Raw genomic sequence first — 18,734 nt, forward strand, 5'->3', positions numbered from 1 at the left:
GGGATATTTTACATTAAATACACTATTTGTTCTTTCTAATAAAGATATGTATTGTATATTTATTCATTTTGCTTACAATCACAAATAAATCATTGCTGGTAAATCCCACTTTCATAATGAAGAATAAAGCATTGAAATTTCTATTCACTAAGCCATTTGTACTTTTTTTTGATATATATTGAAAATAAATTTTTAAACAGTAATTCCAATTGAAGTAGATCCTTAATATCAAATGAAACTTAGCATCACTACTATTCCATTTCAGGAATCTTAATATAACATGAAAATATATCCCATTAGAAAACACTACGCCACACATAATTCATCTTGTAGAATTATTCACAAATAATTGGGCTATCCAAAAAAATCCATTTCACAAACACTTTAATTCCATTTAGGATCAAAAACTTAAAATACATCCCACATTAAAAACACCATGAAGCAAACATATATCGCCTTTTTTATAAACTAAATTCACTGATTGAAATTTCCATCTTGACTATTTTGAGACACAAAAAGAAATGGCTTAAAATTTCCCATCTCTAAATAGAATAGTCTATTCTGGACATTGGTCATGATGCATGAGGAAAGCAAGCTAGCTATCAGTCATTTAAATTTTACCTTTTAGGAATAGTGAAGATTTTTTTACTGGGTAGTTAAATGACCACCTGTTGATGAGCTCTCACAATACCTATTGTACAATTTAAATTTATTCTGGTCAGGCAATAGGTATTTAAATACCTCAAAGGTGATGGGATAATGACAGTAAAAGATGAGCATATATTCCATTCTGATCTTTTAATCTTCAATCAGTGAATTCTAGCCATCACGGTTCACCGTTCCAGGTGTGAACAACTATGTATGATAAAGGGAAATGCATTAGCTCACTTTTAAATGAAGTATGACTTCTGATTACTTTTGTAACGATGAAATACTTAATTAATTTAATTGATTAAATTTATAAAAAATAATAGCCTTTTAAACACAGTGTAATGAACTTATAAAAAGGGGGCTAATATACCAGGTAAACCTACAGGTTGAAGTTGAATTTTCAAGAAGGAAGTATGCCATCATGATGAAACTCAATACACGTATGCATTTCGCTTGCACTAGTCCACATGGACTAATAATTGACTCAAAGGTCCAGATAAGATAACTGGTAATACAAATTTAAGACAGAAGCCAGAATCACTATAAGAAGAATATGTGATGTTTTATTAATTCTTAAGTTTTTAAATCAACCATATTATTCATCTAGGTTATGCCAGGAAATAAAAGTCTCAAGAAACCATTTGTTTCCAAGAGTGTCAGGTTTGATGCAACTACCTTGATAACCATGAGCCCACAGGGACGAATGTACATTTTGGCACTAGAACCTGTCCCCAGTGCATCAAGTATAGTAAGTTCTGATAAGAATGCTTATAATACATCCTGCATTGCAGGCACCCTATAGTTTTCACTTTATCCTTCTGTCACCTGTTAACAATTTGTTGTTAACACAAAAGCTTTGAAATCCTTACGAAATACAGACCTGAAATTTGACAGCACCAGAGTTTTACTCAAAATTGCATTTGGTAAATCATGAAAGTTCACAGCTTATTTTGATCTCTGCCAGCGTTTCCAATATATATGGGTTATCATTGCACTCGTCCCTTGAAGACAGCCTTAGAGATTATATGTTCGTATGAGCTCTGTACAGTGATACTGCATAGATGCAAACCATTATGATTTTGGCGTAGTTTTCCGATTTTGCGATAAAAACTACGCTATTACATTCAAAGTGGAATAGTTACAGATTACCAATCATCGTCGTTCAATTTTAAATTTGTAATACACGGATTTTTATCATTACTTTTCCGTCCTGGTCTGGTGTTTAGAAAATGCCAATGTAATGCTTTCGAATTCTCGAGAGTTATCAACCAATTGTTGAGTAACTAACTGACTTCCGAAGAGGCAAACTTGCATTTTATGAAGTAGCCTTCCCCCTTTCTCTACTTCTCCTTGACAAAACGAAAATGTACCAGTCGAGAACATCTGAACAATTATTTAATGCTACAGACAACATGTTAAATGACAAATTTTAGTGCACATCACTTAACAACCACTTGTCAGTAATTTTTATTGGTAAATGTAAGTTTATGAATGATAACTGAAAGCTTTTCAAAAATACGTAAAATTTGATAATTTGTTACTGATTGTGTTAAAACAGGGTTGGCATCTATGATACTAGACATATTATCACTCACAATTTAAAGGAAAGTTAAGCAAAATAGCTATAAAACCACATATAAATGCATCATCAGATAATCATAAAACTGGAGATAAATACTGTATACAACAGTGTTGACCGGGTACTAAATGTCCAATATTTTGTTTGTTCTCAGTAAAACATTCAGTTCTTTCTATTTGAATCAGTATTATATTTTGGAAAAACATTAATTCAAACTTTGGCAGTTTTGAATATTGGGACTTTTCACTGAGCACAGCACTGCAAATGTACTGCCTAAATAATTTCATAATGATGTTCATTTTCTGGATGTGTGCTAATGGAAGAGGTGGCTACGCCATGCTATGCGACCCCTCCTTACAAAAATTGATTTTGACCAGTAAAAATTAGCCAACACTTCATATAAACAAATAGACAAAAGCTTTAAAACTGTTTTTTGCAGTCATCCTGAAGATCTATTGAAATTGGCAAAAGTCCAGTAAAATTAAGTTTGGTCCAGTAAAAGTTGTTGATGAACTTGACTAGATGTCCAGTAAGTTTATCTAAAAAAATATCAAATTATGTCCGTTAAAAAGGTCTTTGGTCCAGTGAAGAACCTACTGTTTTCGTACTATTAGTTAAAAGTTTTTGGTGCAGTAGCACTGCCTAAAATCAGTGGTGGATGTTAAGCCTATAATTGTGCATATTCACTAGTTTCTCTTTAAAAGATTAATGAAATTTCTATTTCATTTGAATTTAAAGGAGAGCGATGAGGATGACAAGGAAAACAACTTGGATGGCATTGAGAACCACAAAGCAGGTGAAATGGAGTGTCATGAAGCTGACAGAAGCACTAGTGTCCATAGAGTAGGTTTTATGGCTTATTTTAATCTATTTGTGCCCCACAACTTGAAGTTTAGTTGCATATTTTTTAACCCTTATCTGTCAGTCTGTCCTATTTAGGGGATAACTATTCCCGCAGTTTTATGCTAGAATGTTTTTACCTGCATCACCTGTGGTGAAAGCAGGTCTAGTACTCACTCCGTCGGTCAGTCCCTCTGTCTGTCAGGTTTTAACTTAACGGGTGGTTTTTTTTCTACAAAGCTTGAGATATTGAGCTGAAATTTGAAATATGAGTCTACTATGATGAGTTACAGATCAAGTTTGCTGTTTGTTTGGGTCAACTGGTATTTGGCAAAATTACAGCCTATGGATTTAGAAAAAAAACAACAGTTTAATGCAAGAAAGATTTTGATTTGTCTTATGTTTGTTCATGTGTTGAAGATATGTATATTAGGATTTTATAGTTCACGTTAACAAAGTTTAGGTTGACTATTGGAGTACCCTTGGCGTTCTTGTTATATGGAGCTGATCAATTTCCAGTTGCTCTAGATAATTAAGTTTGTTGTATAGTTATTTGTTTTCCAATATACAGACAAGTGTTTGTTTTATTTTCAGACATGCCCAGCTGGTCACACTCTGGAAGGTCTTGGTAGTAACTGTCTTTGCTGTGAGCAAGACAGAGAGTATGCACAGGTTTTGGCTATTGACCGTGAAATAAGAAGAAGAGAGGAAGCAGAAAGGAGGCAAGCTACTGAAGCTGCTGAGGCAGTTGAATTAGTAAGTAATGTATATGCAGTGATGTGTGTGAGAAAGAATTATTCCCACAACTTTATACTTACATTTTTATACGCCCGGGCAATAACTCAAAAACACTTTCACCAATTTCCCTGAAACTTAAGTGAATTGTTATATCTACTGAGGTAAGCTCCCTTTTGTCTTTTTTTAATTTCAGATTTTTAGTTTTGGATTTATGGGGCTTTATTCATAAAAAAAGGGGGGATTTTCAACACTTTGGACAACAACTCAAAAAGGCTTTCACCAATGTCCATGAAACTTTGGTGAATTGTTTATATCTATTGATGTAACAAGTAGCACTTAATAAAATCTGATGAAAACATAAAATTTGTAAAATCTTTAGTTGAATTTAAAACATTAAATTTCTTGTAAAAAATAGGTTCCATGAATGTCATACGTTAGTACTTATTATTGAGTAGTTGCAAGGATGAAAGCACATTAGCAGTCCCTGAGATTCTAACTGTTCCCTGAGGCATATATCATTTTATGATAACATACTTTCATCACCTATTTCCTCATTTAGATCATAACTTTCAGTAGAGTCACTTTCACCATCTTCACTTTCACTGTTTCTTCTTGCTGCTCCTCATTGTCATTGTAGTCTTTTTTGTCATTTTTATATGCCCGTCGTCTTTCAGACGGGACGTATTATGGTATACCGTTGTCCGTCCGTTGTCCACACTTCAGACAATAACTCATATAAGCTCCCTTTCCATTTTTATACCCCACGCAACGAGTTGCGGAGGGTATAATGTTTTTGATCCGTCAGTCCGTCCGTCAGTCCTGTTTCTTGTCATCGCAACTCCTCTCAAACCACATAACAGAATTCCACGAAACCTTTTTCAGATAATAAGGACATACTATGTAGTTGTGCATATTGACAGAAATTTGCGATTCAATTTTTTTTCTAGGAGTTACGCCCCTTTGAACTTATTTACTTTAATGTACTACTGCAACAGTTTGTCATCGCAACTCCTCTCAAACCACACAACAGAATTTCATGAAACCTTTTCAGATAATAAGGACATACTATGTAGTTGTGCATATCGACGGGAAATTGCAATTCAATTTTTTTCTAGGAGTTACGCCCCTTTGAACTTATTTACTTTAATGTACTACTGCAACAGTTTGTCATCGCAACTCCTCTGAAACCACATAACAGAATTTCATGAAATTTTGTAGATAATAAAGACATACTATTTAGATGTGCATATTGGCAGGAAATTAATTTTTCTTATACAATTTTTTTTTCTTAAACTTATTTAATTTCTCCAATGACAATTTGGGGACGTGGGGTATGTGAGCGTGCTCTGACACTAAGGTTCTTTAATATAAATATAAAAGGTACTTGGTACTCAGAAAGTGTGTTGTGAACAAGATAGAATGTATGGATGAAAAATTAAGACAACAAACTCAGTTAAATTTGAGGTAGCCTTAATAGTGCCAATTTTTTTGTGCATTTTTATTCATTATTTTACAGGGCTCACACTATTTCTAGTTGATCATATAAATTCATTAAAAGACAAGTTAAAAGAGCAACAGGCGTATCATGCGCTAAAGTGCAGCCTTTTATTATCCACTGCCGTGAAAAAAAAGAATTTTTATTTCACAACAGATTAAGTTAAAATTTTGACACACTTTTAAAAGCTGTATGCATTATAGCTTGAACAGTCTTAATTTCATCATTTTCATCCATTTTTTATATTTGGTAAATGCCTTTTACGTGATTGAAAATTGCAAAATTTTTCTTGTTAGTGTTCTAGAATTTGATGTTTCATTTGAACAGTAGTATCTAATCATGTTCACACAAGTGTTGATATTCTCATTCTCAAATTTTAACTTTACTTGCTTCCTATAACAGATAAGATTGAGGAGGCAAACAAGATTGCTCGCTGAGCAAACAGATTCAGATCATGGATTTGAAATAAAGATACGAACGCAAGAGGGAGTCCTGTCCAGAAAATTCTTGGCATGTCAGGACATTCAGGTAAATTTCAGTAAAATATGAACAGAAACAATGCAACTTGAACCCCTTTTGAACAAAGTTGGTTGTGCAGGGTCTGTAGATTTTCTGTTGTATTCTCTACATATTTTATACAAATCATGCAGGAGCTGCTCCATGCGTGTTAGGCAATTTCTTACAAATTCCACAGACAATTTATTGTGTGAATCAACATTTATTTTTAGAGTCCTCCCTTCCAAGTTGTCATTACAATGAACATGATGAATATTATAAATGGTTAAAAATGTGACCATATTGTCAATTCTGGCAATTTTGAGCTTGAATAAAACATTCAATAATGTCACAAAATAACGTCACTTTTCATTTTTGGAGAAATCAAAAATGAAAATTAGGAAAATCTTCATTTTCACAGAATTTGATACATAACGGATTCCAGAAGCATTCTGTCAAAATATCAGTTCATTTCTATAATTAACTTTAAAGATATTGGCATCTGAATTTAAATTCCAACGAAATTAATATAAGTGGGGCGTTTCTTTTGTTGGTTAGTATATTTCATTGTTTCAACAAGAATCATGAGCTCTAGGAATTAAATCACCAAATATATTGCAGTGACTATCAAAAGATTTTTTGAATAGAAGTTCATGATATTTTATTTTCTTCGTTAGGTGCTGATGGACTTCATTGGCTCACAGTCAAGTGCAACTGAGTTTTTTACTGTTAGGGGTGCAACAATGGAGATGGCACTAGAGTCGTCTTTGTCAGGCAAGCCATTGTCACACTTTGGGATAACTGGCCCAACGGTGCTAAATTCTGTCTGGATGACAGAAAGCGAGGTAAGAAAACTGAAGTTATATATTTGTACCCTTTTCATTTTAGTGTACTGCTTTATTATGTCCCAACCATGTACAGGATGTGACATATAGTGTTGCCCTTGTCCATAAGTCAGTCTGTACATAACACTTTGGTTAAGGTCCATATCTCAGAAAGTAGACATGGTATAGTTATGGTACTTCACCTGTGGAAGTGTCATGGGTAGTGTGCCACGGTTCAGAAACTCTCAGGTCACTTTGACCTACATTTTATGCTTCATTGACTCTGGTTCAGTTCTTTTGAGTTGAGTTTATATCTGGGAAAGTACAATCTATGGGAGGGACATCTACAGGGTGCTGAATGGGACTTGCACTTTTTGTAATCAAAATCAATTTTGCGTTTACAAAATTCAAATCTGTCATTACAAAACCATTTTCGTCTTGCAAAACTATGTGATTCAGACTTGTTTTATGAGAACTTCAATTTTGTAATGATAAAAATTCTTTTTGTAGATAAAATTCATTGTTTGAGAAACAAAATCGACTTTTGTGAGACAAAGATATACTTTTTTTGAGACAAATTTTGTCTCAACAAAATAGATTTTTGAGAGTCAAAATTCATTTTTGTTGAGACAAAATTGATTTTTGTGAAACAAAATTCACAAAAATGAATTTTGTCTCACAAAAGTCAATTTTGTCTCAACAAAAATGAATTTTGTTTCACAAAACTCATTTTTGTGAGACAAAATTGACTTTTGTTGAGACAAAATTGACTTTTGTTGAGACAAAATTGATTTTTGTGAGACAAAATTGACTTTTGTGAGACAAAATTGACTTTTGTGAGACAAAATTGACTTTTGTGAGACAAAATTGACTTTTGTGAGACAAAATTCATTTTTGTGAAACAAAAGTGACTTTTGTCTCAACAAAATTCATTTTTGTGAGACAAAATTAATTTTTGTTGAGACAAAATTGACTTTTGTGAGACAAAATTCATTTTTGTGAGACAAAATTGACTTTTGTTGAGACAAAATTGATTTTTGTGAGACAAAATTCATTTTTGTTGAGACAAAATTGACTTTTGTGAGACAAAATTGACTTTTGTTGAGACAAAATTGATTTTTGTGAGACAAAATTGATTTTTGTAAGACAAAATTCATTTTTGTGAACAAAATTGAGTTTTTTGAAACAAAATTCATTTTTGTGAGACAAAATTCATTTTTGTGAGACAAAATTCATTTTTGTTGAGACAAAATTGATTTTTGTGAGACAAAATTGACTTTTGTGAGACAAAATTCATTTTTGTGAGACAAAATTGACTTTTGTTGAGACAAAATTGATTTTTGTGAGACAAAATTCATTTTTGTTGAGACAAAATTGACTTTTGTGAGACAAAATTGACTTTTGTTGAGACAAAATTGATTTTTGTAAGACAAAATTCATTTTTGTTGAGACAAAATTGACTTTTGTGAGACAAAATTGACTTTTGTGAGACAAAATTCATTTTTGTGAGACAAAATTGACTTTTGTTGAGACAAAATTGATTTTTGTGAGACAAAATTCATTTTTGTTGAGAAAAAATTGACTTTTGTGAGACAAAATTGACTTTTGTGAGACAAAATTGACTTTTGTGAGACAAAATTCATTTTTGTGAGACAAAATTGACTTTTGTTGAGACAAAATTGATTTTTGTGAGACAAAATTCATTTTTGTTGAGACAAAATTGACTTTTGTGAGACAAAATTGACTTTTGTGAGACAAAATTCATTTTTGTGAGACAAAATTGACTTTTGTTGAGACAAAATTGATTTTTGTGAGACAAAATTGATTTTTGTGAGACAAAATTGACTTTTGTCTCAACAAAATTAACAAAATTGACTTTTGTCTCAACAAAATTGACTTTTGTGAGACAAAATTCATTTTTGTTGAGACAAAATTCATTTTTGTTTCAATTTTGTCTCACAAAAGTTGATTTTGTATGCAAATTAGTTCACAGAATCCAAACTTAACTAATTTTCGTTCAAAAATGACTTTTGTAGCCCATTTATCAAATACGGTAAGGCCTAAAAAAAAAAAGATCTGTGTTACCGGTAACATCATCTTGAAAAATAGGTCAGTAGGTCTCTAAATTCTTATTTCTGATATTTTTTTTTTTTACATTGTTAATGAAATCTGGAAAATTATCATGGTTTTTCTCCAAGGATGGGTCTGTAATTAGTTTCAAATACCCAAAGTGCAGCCATTTGCAATGTTTTTGAAGCACCTGGTGTGCAAATTTCTTGGATTTAACCTATTTGGAATACCTTTTTAACATTAATAAAATGGTTTACTGGCTTTCTGTGACAATAGAGGCAAGGTAAATAAATTATTATGTTGATTAACAGAAGCCTGTGTCAAAAACAGGGTCGGTTGATACCTTTTTTGTTTTGATTAATCTAATAAAATAATTAGGGTCAGGGCTTAAAAACAGGGTCAGTTGGGTTACTGGAAACTTAGATTTTTTTGTCTGCCTAACAATAGTCAAGTCTGTGATACAAAATTGATTTTTTTCATGACAAAAGAAACTTTTGTCCACTGAAAGATAATTTTGTATGACAAAATTTAAATTTGTAGTATACTACAATTTTTATTAAACAGAACTCATTTTTGTTGAACAAAACTTACTTTTGTCCATAAAAATTTGAATTTTGAGTACAAAACCACAAGAGTCCTTTTCGGCACCCCAAAACATCTGGTTTTACACACACATTTTCTAGTTGGCAATGCTTTATCACTGCCTCACTACAACTATAAAAGTTTTTCTAGTCGCTTTCCACAAAGCAAGTTTTAATCATTTCTTCAGTTTACTGATGATATTAGTAGCTTTTAAATGAAAGTATATTTAACAGTGTGTGTATACGCTCGTCTTTTAGAAGGGACGTATTATGGTATACCATTGTCCGTCATCCGTCGTCCGCACTTCGGACAATAACTGAAAAACACTTTCACCAATTTCCATGAAACTTAAGTGAATTATTTATTTCTGTTGACGTCAGCTCCCTTTCGTTTTTTTTTTATTTCAGATTTTAAAGTCATAAGAAACGAGTGACCGATGAAAAATAATGTTCTTCCAATTCTTGAACCAATGCATACAAACATCATAAACTTAGTCTTCTGTGCTCGAATTTATCACTTTTTTCGTGTAAATTTCGTATAATCGTCAATTTTTTTTTCAATCGGTCAGTGTTGTCGTGAAAATATGGCAGGTAATTAAAGTTCGTGTTTTGAAGCCGAAGTTTAACGATTGTCACATGTTTGTCAACAATTGACGAAAAATAAACAAAAAAGCATGGAAATTGAGCACGTGTTTAACATGTATATTCAGATAATAGTTTATTTTAAGGACATCCATGCGTATTGTGGTAACCGGATTTTTACGAGATGGGTCACACTGAGGTCACCTTGCATACGGATAATATGTCGGGGGAATTGCTTGCTGGAAGGAAGCAATTCCAATAAGTAAACTTTTTCTAAATATGAATAAATTAAAGAATTTTCTTCAGAAAAAAGTATATGTACATAAGTTTTATAATGAGAACTATCCATTGAGTTATAAAAAACATATGCATTATTATTTTTTTATTTGAGGTTTCTTATGACTTTTAGTTTTGGATTAATGGGGCTTTATTCATAAAAAAAGGGGGATTTTTAACACTTTGAACAATAACTCAAAAAGGCTTTCACCAATGTCCATGAAACTTTGATGAGTTGTTTATATCTGTTGATTTAAGCTCCCTTTCAATTTTTATAAATTTCAGATTTTACATTTCCGTGTTATGAATTTTTATGCTTAAAAAGGGGGGGATTTTCCAATTTTGGACAATAACTAACACTTTCACAAAATTTTATGCAACTTTGTTAAATTGTTTATATCTATTGACATAAGCTCCCTTTCCATTTTTATAAATTTTAGATTTTACGTTTTCTTAAGAAATGAATTTTTATACTTATAAAAAGGGTATTTTATGCAACTTTGGTGAATAGCCTTAAGGTGGTACCTAACACCTGAACTAAAATTAATTTGGCTCGTTTAATTTTCTTAAAATTTTGACAAAGTATTTACTTTGACCCTTTGACAAAAATATAAAAAAATCAAAAAAATTGAACCAACCGTTTAATCAGAAAAATTACACTGATTACAGATTATATAGCAGTTTGACAAACACTCATTTTGATCATTGAGAAGCTTAATATTCCCTTAAGAACACAACGTCATTTAAACGTTCTGCTGAGTTATCTCCCTGTAGTGTTAGGTACCACCTTAATAGTGCCAAATTTTTTGTGCATTTTTATTTATTATTTTTTTTTTGGGGGGGGGGGGGGGGGGGGGTATTTGACAGGGCTCACACTATTTCTAGTTGATCATATAAATTCATTTAAAGCATAAAAGACAAGTTAAAAGAGCTACGGGCGTATCATGCGCTAAAGCGCAGCCCTTTATTTTATATTGTTGCACTATTTTTTTTTTAGACAGCTGATAATGGTGAGCAGACATTTGCTGATACTTCAACTATTGGTAGTGCTTCTACTATTGAGACTATGAAGGTACTTAAACCTAGTAGATGTCGAGATATTTACAATAGATTGCAGCAATCTGAATAAATTCTTATTTCTTCACAATTCAAGATTTGATAACTTAAATAATAGAAAAATTAATCGAAATGGGAATTTGTCAAACTCAAAGGGACAACAACCCATCCAGCGAGTAAGAATAAATCACAGGAAGACACATCGGTCTTCAATGAATAGTGAGAAACCATCACACCAAGAGGTAGGACGTAGCCGGCCCTGAAACCTTTATGTAAACTGGTTCAGTGAAATGGGCTTCTTTCTAGACTTCACATACCTGTCAACTTTTGAAAATGCCCATGGGGGTTTTAGTGCGCGACAACAATTTCAAAGGTTGCAATTCTTTGCGATGACTATTTTGCGCGTGCTGTTTTGTGGTCTAGAAAAAGTGTCATATTTGTAAGATGAGCGTACATGCCTTTTTCTTAAGTTTATTTGCATGATTCTAGTTATTATATCAGTAGAAAATATGAACATGTAGCTGTAAGACCAGGAATTATTTTCATGTGTAAGAATACTAAATAGTTGTTGACTTTTCCAATTTAAAATTATACACAAAGACGGACCAGCTTTATCAGGTTGGGAACAACACCTAGGGATACCCCCTCAATGTTAGGACATTAAAAACCACTTTTTTTCAGTACAAATGAGTACATGTAGATCATAAGATGTATAGTTCTTTGGGAAAAGTGTCTTCAAGTAATATGAATGTGTGCTCATTTGTACTTAAAAAGTGGTTTTTAATACCCTAACATTGAGGGGGTATCCCTAGGTGTTGTTCCCAACCTGATAGACCACAAAACAGCACGTGCAAAATAGTCATCGCAAAGAATTGCAACCTTTGAAATTGTTGTCGCGCGCTAAAACCCCCATGGGCATTTTCAAAAGTTGGCAGGTATGTTATCACAAAAAAAGATCAAAGGAAGAATCCACAAAATTGCGATAAATATTGTTATTCTTCTTTTCAGGCCACAATTTTTTCTCACAGGCAGAACTCTCACAGGCAGAGTTCTGCCTGAACAGTTAAGATTGAAACTTATTTTGGTCAAAAAAGCTGTCATTGTCGTGAAAGCTGTCAAAACGCGTTAAAATGTTTTTAAAAAAATGGTCATTTATCTCCAAAACTGTTAAGCAGAATATGATGAAACTATGTATAATTGTTCAATAGGCTATGAAGGTGGAATTGATGGGAAAAAATAGTAAGAATTGTTGATATTTTGGCAACCATTTCGAAAGATGGGCTACAGATGGCTACAAACTCAACATTGTCTTTTTTCAACAAAAATTGATGTTTTGGCTAATTTTATGATTGTGAACAACATGCAGCCATCAAAAATGACCAGTGGCAACATCAACTATAGCTTGCAATTCTAGTTATGTTTGACATTGTTGCAAATTCAAATATAATATTAAGTCATATATTAAGTCATTATGACAGATAAATGTAATAAAAATTTATTAATTTACTTTTGTTGGGGCACTTTAGGGCTTGGTACATGGTGTGGATTGAAGACCATGGGGTGACCCCTGGATGAAAGTGTTTTTTTTTTTTTTGTGATTGATTCTGTATTCACTTATTTACTCCATATCATTTAATTTTCTCACATAATATTTCGAACATAGCACATAAGCAACTACTTTTCAGGAGCCTAGAAAAATAGATGATCTCATTGAAGCATGCAGTTTGAAGCTTGATCCGAACATATCAATTATCTCAATCCTGCGTGAAGATGCTATTGACACCCTTCTTGTGGAAGTTGCCCGTTTTAAGCCTGGATCAAGGTTACATATTGAGTTTGAGGCGGAGGATGGCTGTGATGGTGGAGGGTTATTGAGAGAGCTTAACAGCCTTGTCTTGAAACAGTGGGAGAAATCTTCTCTCAGCAATGGTAAGAGCAGAACTGGTTCCAAAATCCTCAACTTCAGGTGATATTCTTCTTTTGACCTTTTAACTGTATTAAAGCATATTAATAGACCTTTTTAACTGCATTATAGCATATTAATAGACCTTTTTAACTGCATTATAGCATATTATATAGGCCTTTTTAACTGTATTATAGCATATTAATAGACCTTTTTAACTGCATTATAGCATATTATATAGACCTTTTTAACTGCATTATAGCATATTATATAGACCTTTTTAACTGCATTATAGCATATTATATAGGCCTTTTTAACTGCATTATAGCATATTAATAGACCTTTTTAACTGTATTATAGCATATTAATAGACCTTTTTAACTGCATTATAGCATATTAATAGACCTTTTTAACTGCATTATAGCATATTAATAGACCTTTTTAACTGCATTATAGCATATTAATAGACCTTTTTAACTGCATTATAGCATATTAATAGACCTTTTTAACTGCATTATAGCATATTAATAGACCTTTTTAACTGCATTATAGCATATTAATAGACCTTTTTAACTGTATTATAGCATATTAATAGACCTTTTTAACTGCATTATAGCATATTATATAGACCTTTTTAACTGCATTATAGCATATTATATAGACCTTTTTAACTGTATTATAAAATTGAGAATGGAAATGGGGAATGTATCAAAGAGACAACAACCCGACATTTTATCATCAAAATTATGGTTTTTAGTAGAGTTAACCAAGTCAAATAGACATATACTCCATAATGTTTCCTCCCATTTTCCTCAGCATCTGTAAATCACAGCTGCAATGCAACGCAGGTGCAGAAATCGATTGGTCTTGTTTAAGCATAGATGACTACATGAACCTATGAAATCAGTACCTGCTTACTCAGAAAAACATCTAATATTCTTTCTGAAATTAAGCAAAGAGTCTGCTTATTTATAGAGTTAAGCAAGTAGCTTCAATAATTTGTCCTTAAAGCATATAAATGATGCCATGATTTTTTTTTGGACATTAGCTTCTGGTAGCGGTTTCTCCATAAATGCTTCTGCCTTAGACAACCAGGACTTTCAGACCCTTGGACGCTATGTTGGTAGTACAGTTGCCCAGGTATAGTTCTTTTCAATACGACTTTGATATGTTGGTACTTCTTGATTTATAGGACATGAGTTGAATAACATTTCATTATTCATGCCCAATGAAGTATAGTTCTTTGTAAGAAGAATTGGATAGTCCGTTGAATTGCTATAAATAAACATGAATAAAAAATTCAACTTGGCTCTCCAACATGTCTTAGTTTTGGGTAATACTGTGGATTCATTTATTTTTGTGTGTATTAATTTTTGTGGATCGCTGAAAATATGCATATTCGTGGATCTTAGATTTCATGGTTTTGCAATCTCTGTTTACAAAGCCTATTGAAAATATGATAGTCACTGGACATTTGAATTTCGAATTTGTGGTTCACGAAACCCACGAAAATTGGTATCCAACGAACAATAAAGATTCCACAGTAAACATTTTTCCAATTATCATTTCATCAAGCTTTAGAATTGATGTAACTTTGTTGTCATTCAGCAACCTAACTTCTGACTGTCAATGCCTCTGATATGTGACTTAGATAACCCTGATGCTGAAAGCGAGCAGCATCATACTCAGGGTCATGCATTCATTTTACAAGCAGTATGAAGATGAATTATTTTTTTAACAGTAATGTGCTGTTATCATACTTGACAATTTCATTAATATCAGTTAATAAGAAATTCAGAGACATCATGACTAAATAAATGTGGCACTCAGAGAACAGAATTTTGAGGAAACTGGTAAGAGATTTATTAATAATCTGCAGAGTTTTGTATTTCATCATTTTGAACAATAATACTAGGAACTTGTAGGAGGTATACAAAAATTATTGTATAGAATAAGAATTTGGGCAGGATAGTCAGAAACCAATTATAACACTATCCTAGGGGTTAGTACATGTTTGTACTTCATGTGTTTAGCACTGCACTACAAGGCTAACATTCTATACTACTAATTTTAGGGCACAGTTGGCTTGCCTGTATTTACAGAGCCTTTAGCTAAGTTTATTATTAAAGGCAGTCTAGGAGAAGTGACAAAGCAACACTTTGAAACAAAGGAGCAGCAACAGTTAGCAGAAAAGGTAAAGAGGGGGTATATAAAGAATTTTTTTTAGATTCTATTGTAATTACTTTCTGTATAGGTAAGAAGTTCTGACGTGGTAATTATAAGGGTAAATATTTCTTCTTTAAAATGTTTCACAGTGGTTACTTGTTCTTGTGAGAGAAAAAGTTTTTTCAGAGGTCACAAAGTAATATCTCTTTGGTTCCCACATTCTGGTAGATTTTGAACAGCTCTGATATAAATATCCACATTCTTTCCAAATTTTCATATAAAATACTTTTTTTTTGGAAAGTGTCATTCTTTACACCAACTGGCTACAACCATTCTTGGAAGGCTGTTAATTTATAATTGGAGGTATTAGTATTTACATTCTAATGTTACCATGGTCTTTTTACAGGTTCTGAATTGCAAATTAGATGAGATAGATGACATTGTGGATAGGCTTTCAATTGGTTGTTCGAAGCCTTCCTCAGCCCTGTGTGAGGCTGACAGAAAATGCTGGCTCCGAGGCCTCTACAGGAGAGATGTGCTGTCCATGCAGTTGCCTGCCATCATGGATTTTCAGAGAGGCAAGTTTGTTAGTGAGATTTATATATATGGTCTAGCATGACGGCTGCAGTGCAGGCGATTTGGTGTCACGATATCACAGTAGCATGGGTTCGAATCCCGGCGAGGGAAGAACCAAAAATTTGCAAAAGCAAATTAACAGATCTAACATTGTTAGGTTGATGTTTAGACGAGTTGTATATATATATGTGTATACAACTCGTCTAAACATCAACCCAACAATGTTAGATCTGTGAGTTTGCTTTCGCAAATTTTTTGTTCTTCCCTCGCCGGGATTCGAACCCATGCTACTGAGATACCATGACACCACAACGCCTGAATTGCAGCCGTCCTGCTAGACCACACAACCACCTGGGCTTCACAATAATAAAGCTTTCGATGGCCATGTGTTACCTTTCCTCATCAGTTTTAATCTAGCTGCGTACTACAGTACATGATATATAAGGCATGGAGAGGAGATGCATGGATATACATATGTGTATATATATAACTGATGTGGAAAGTTAACACCTGGCCACTGAAAGCTTCATTTTTATGAAGCCTAGATGTTCATGAGGTGTAGCGGGACGGCTGCAGTGCAGGCGATTTGGTGTCACCATATCTCGGTATCATGGGTTCGAATCCCATCGAAGGAAGAACAAAAAAATTGTGAAAGCAAATTTACAGATCTAACATTGTTAGGTTGATGTTTAAACGAGTTGTATATTTTCAGATATATATATAGGGTGGAGAAGTCTTAACTTGTATATATATATTATATAGGCGTAAAAAATAATTTTCACATGTGCAGATGTATATATTCATTAAATAAAATAGTGAAATAAGTTAAAAAGTTAAGTTGAATGGAACTGTTAACTATTAACTTATTTTACTATTTTATTTAATGATATATATATTGTGTACATGTTGTATCTACTTTAGTCTCCTGAGGTAGATTCATGGTATACTGCCATCTTGGATTGTACAATCACAGTACAAAATCGGTCTAGTTATTTGCCTAAATCTGCAAATATGGAGACAGATTTGCAATTCAATGGGTTAGAATGTTTTTTTCTATTTAAAGGAAATTTGTAAATTAATTGTATTGTACAAAATACTTTAACAAATATCATTTTTTGTGGTTTTAAAATCATTTTTTTCAAAATGAGCCATTCAAGGGGAGATAACTCTTTTAGTACAAAATTTATACTGGGCTAATGGGAATTTTTTTATTTTTACTTGTAGCAAGAAATCAAGTTCGGTGACACCATGTTTTCTTTTTATTTTCTTAAAACATATTATGAAACCTTTCTTCTTACAATTTATTTCAAAATTCTTTTTATGCACACTATTTTTTCATGAACAAACTAACCAAATTTTGCAATTTTCAAAGACTCAAAGCTTGAAAAATAGCACAGTGACCCCTACTTTTTATTAAATTTTTGAAAAGAGCATAGTAAAATCTTCATTTTGGCAAATTATAAAAAAAAAATGTCTCAAATAATATATACTTGTGATCTACCTAGCTGCACAAAAGAATTCACTGAAACTCTCTGAGAGTCTGTCTCCTACTATTTTATATTTTGACATGTTTGATGACTGTGAACTTAGGGGTTTCCCATGGCAAAACATGAACTCCACTATTAAAGCCTATAGGTTGTTCATTTTGCAAATGTCTATGCAACAACTCGTAAACTTATCTTCTGATTTCAGTTTTATAAGACCACAAAAAGTTATGTTATGAGGTCTGTGTTTTTTGTTGTCCATTGACTTGAGTCTTTTTCAAATTTCAACACAATGTTCCTCGTGACAATGTGAACACAAAAAAGGGGCCCAAAAGGGTGGAAAATCAAATGCTGTTTAAAAGTAGGGTTGTAATATATCATTGGAAAGGTAATACTTTACTAAAATTATATTTTGAGGATCCCAACCTTTTCTGCTGTGCAGAAAGATGTCAAAAGGGTGAAAATCAAAAATTGTTAAAAAGTGGGGTTGTAATATATTAACTTGTAGATTACAAAAATTAAATTTTCAAGGATCCTGACCCTTTCTGCTGAGAAAAAAGGAGCCCCAAAATATTTTTTTTAAAGCAGTGTTGTAATAAATCATAGCAAAAGTATAAAGTTATAGATAATAAAAAGGAAAAATTTGAGGATCTAGACCTCCTTTCCATCGAGAAAAATGGGTCCAGAAGTGTTCTCACTCAGACATCCAGTTGGCATTTGCAGATTATTTCTAAATTTCAGTGTTGTTTTTAGCACACCTGGCCAATAGCCTATGTAAACTTTTGCCATCACTCTGCCTCTTTCTTCCTTTGTCTTAAACTTTTTCAAACGTTAACTCCTCTGAAACTACTAGGTGGAATATGATTAGCCTACTAAACAAAGTTGATAAACTCCCATAACTCCTGTCAAAATAATTGAACAGTGATGATGTTGGAACTTGTCCAAGGTATTAGTGGTAGTAACATGTGGTATAAATTTTATAAAATTCAGTTGAGTAATGTCAGCATGAGAGCTCTTACAAAAGTGTGATAGACAGACAGACACATGGAGGCTAGCATTGCTATGTCCCTGTTCCGCATTACCGCAGGAAAAAAAAAGAAAGCAGGTGGTATGACTAATATTTTATTTATTTTTTCTTTCCAGGTCTGCAACCATTCCTCTCAGTCTGGAAATCAACGCCAGAGGCAGAGGAAGCTGCATTGCATTTTTTGAGCCTTGACCTCATTCCCAAAAAAAACCAGAACGAGTTCTTAGAACTCTTCAAGCTAAATAAGTATGGTGCATGTGGTTCTCAGCTGGCAAGACAAGAGGACAAGGCATATGTCTATTTCAAGTCCTTCCTGAAAGATGCGTTCGCAGGGCTTGCTTTGTGCAAATCAGAATCACCACGTAGCGACTATGAGCCTGCCAAGGAGGAT

At 32.9% G+C, this 18,734-nt stretch overlaps 1 protein-coding gene across 3 annotated transcripts in view; it reads left to right on the forward strand.

The window, feature by feature from the left end:
* The window catches only part of LOC139505641 (uncharacterized), a gene marked incomplete at its 3' end in the record, with an annotated part of 32,448 nt that extends 13,714 nt beyond the window's left edge, over positions 1-18,734 (forward strand). For all 3 annotated transcript variants that reach the window (XM_071295127.1, XM_071295129.1, XM_071295128.1), the window contains 11 exon segments: positions 1,259-1,399; positions 2,969-3,073; positions 3,665-3,826; positions 5,706-5,831; positions 6,476-6,643; positions 11,129-11,203; positions 12,873-13,116; positions 14,139-14,230; positions 15,165-15,284; positions 15,663-15,834; positions 18,460-18,734. In XM_071295127.1, the coding sequence (XP_071151228.1) occupies positions 1,259-1,399; positions 2,969-3,073; positions 3,665-3,826; positions 5,706-5,831; positions 6,476-6,643; positions 11,129-11,203; positions 12,873-13,116; positions 14,139-14,230; positions 15,165-15,284; positions 15,663-15,834; positions 18,460-18,734 (1,680 nt within the window).

This window comes from Mytilus edulis, unplaced genomic scaffold, assembly GCF_963676685.1.
Source record: "Mytilus edulis unplaced genomic scaffold, xbMytEdul2.2 SCAFFOLD_188, whole genome shotgun sequence".
Lineage (NCBI taxonomy): Eukaryota > Metazoa > Mollusca > Bivalvia > Mytilida > Mytilidae > Mytilus > Mytilus edulis.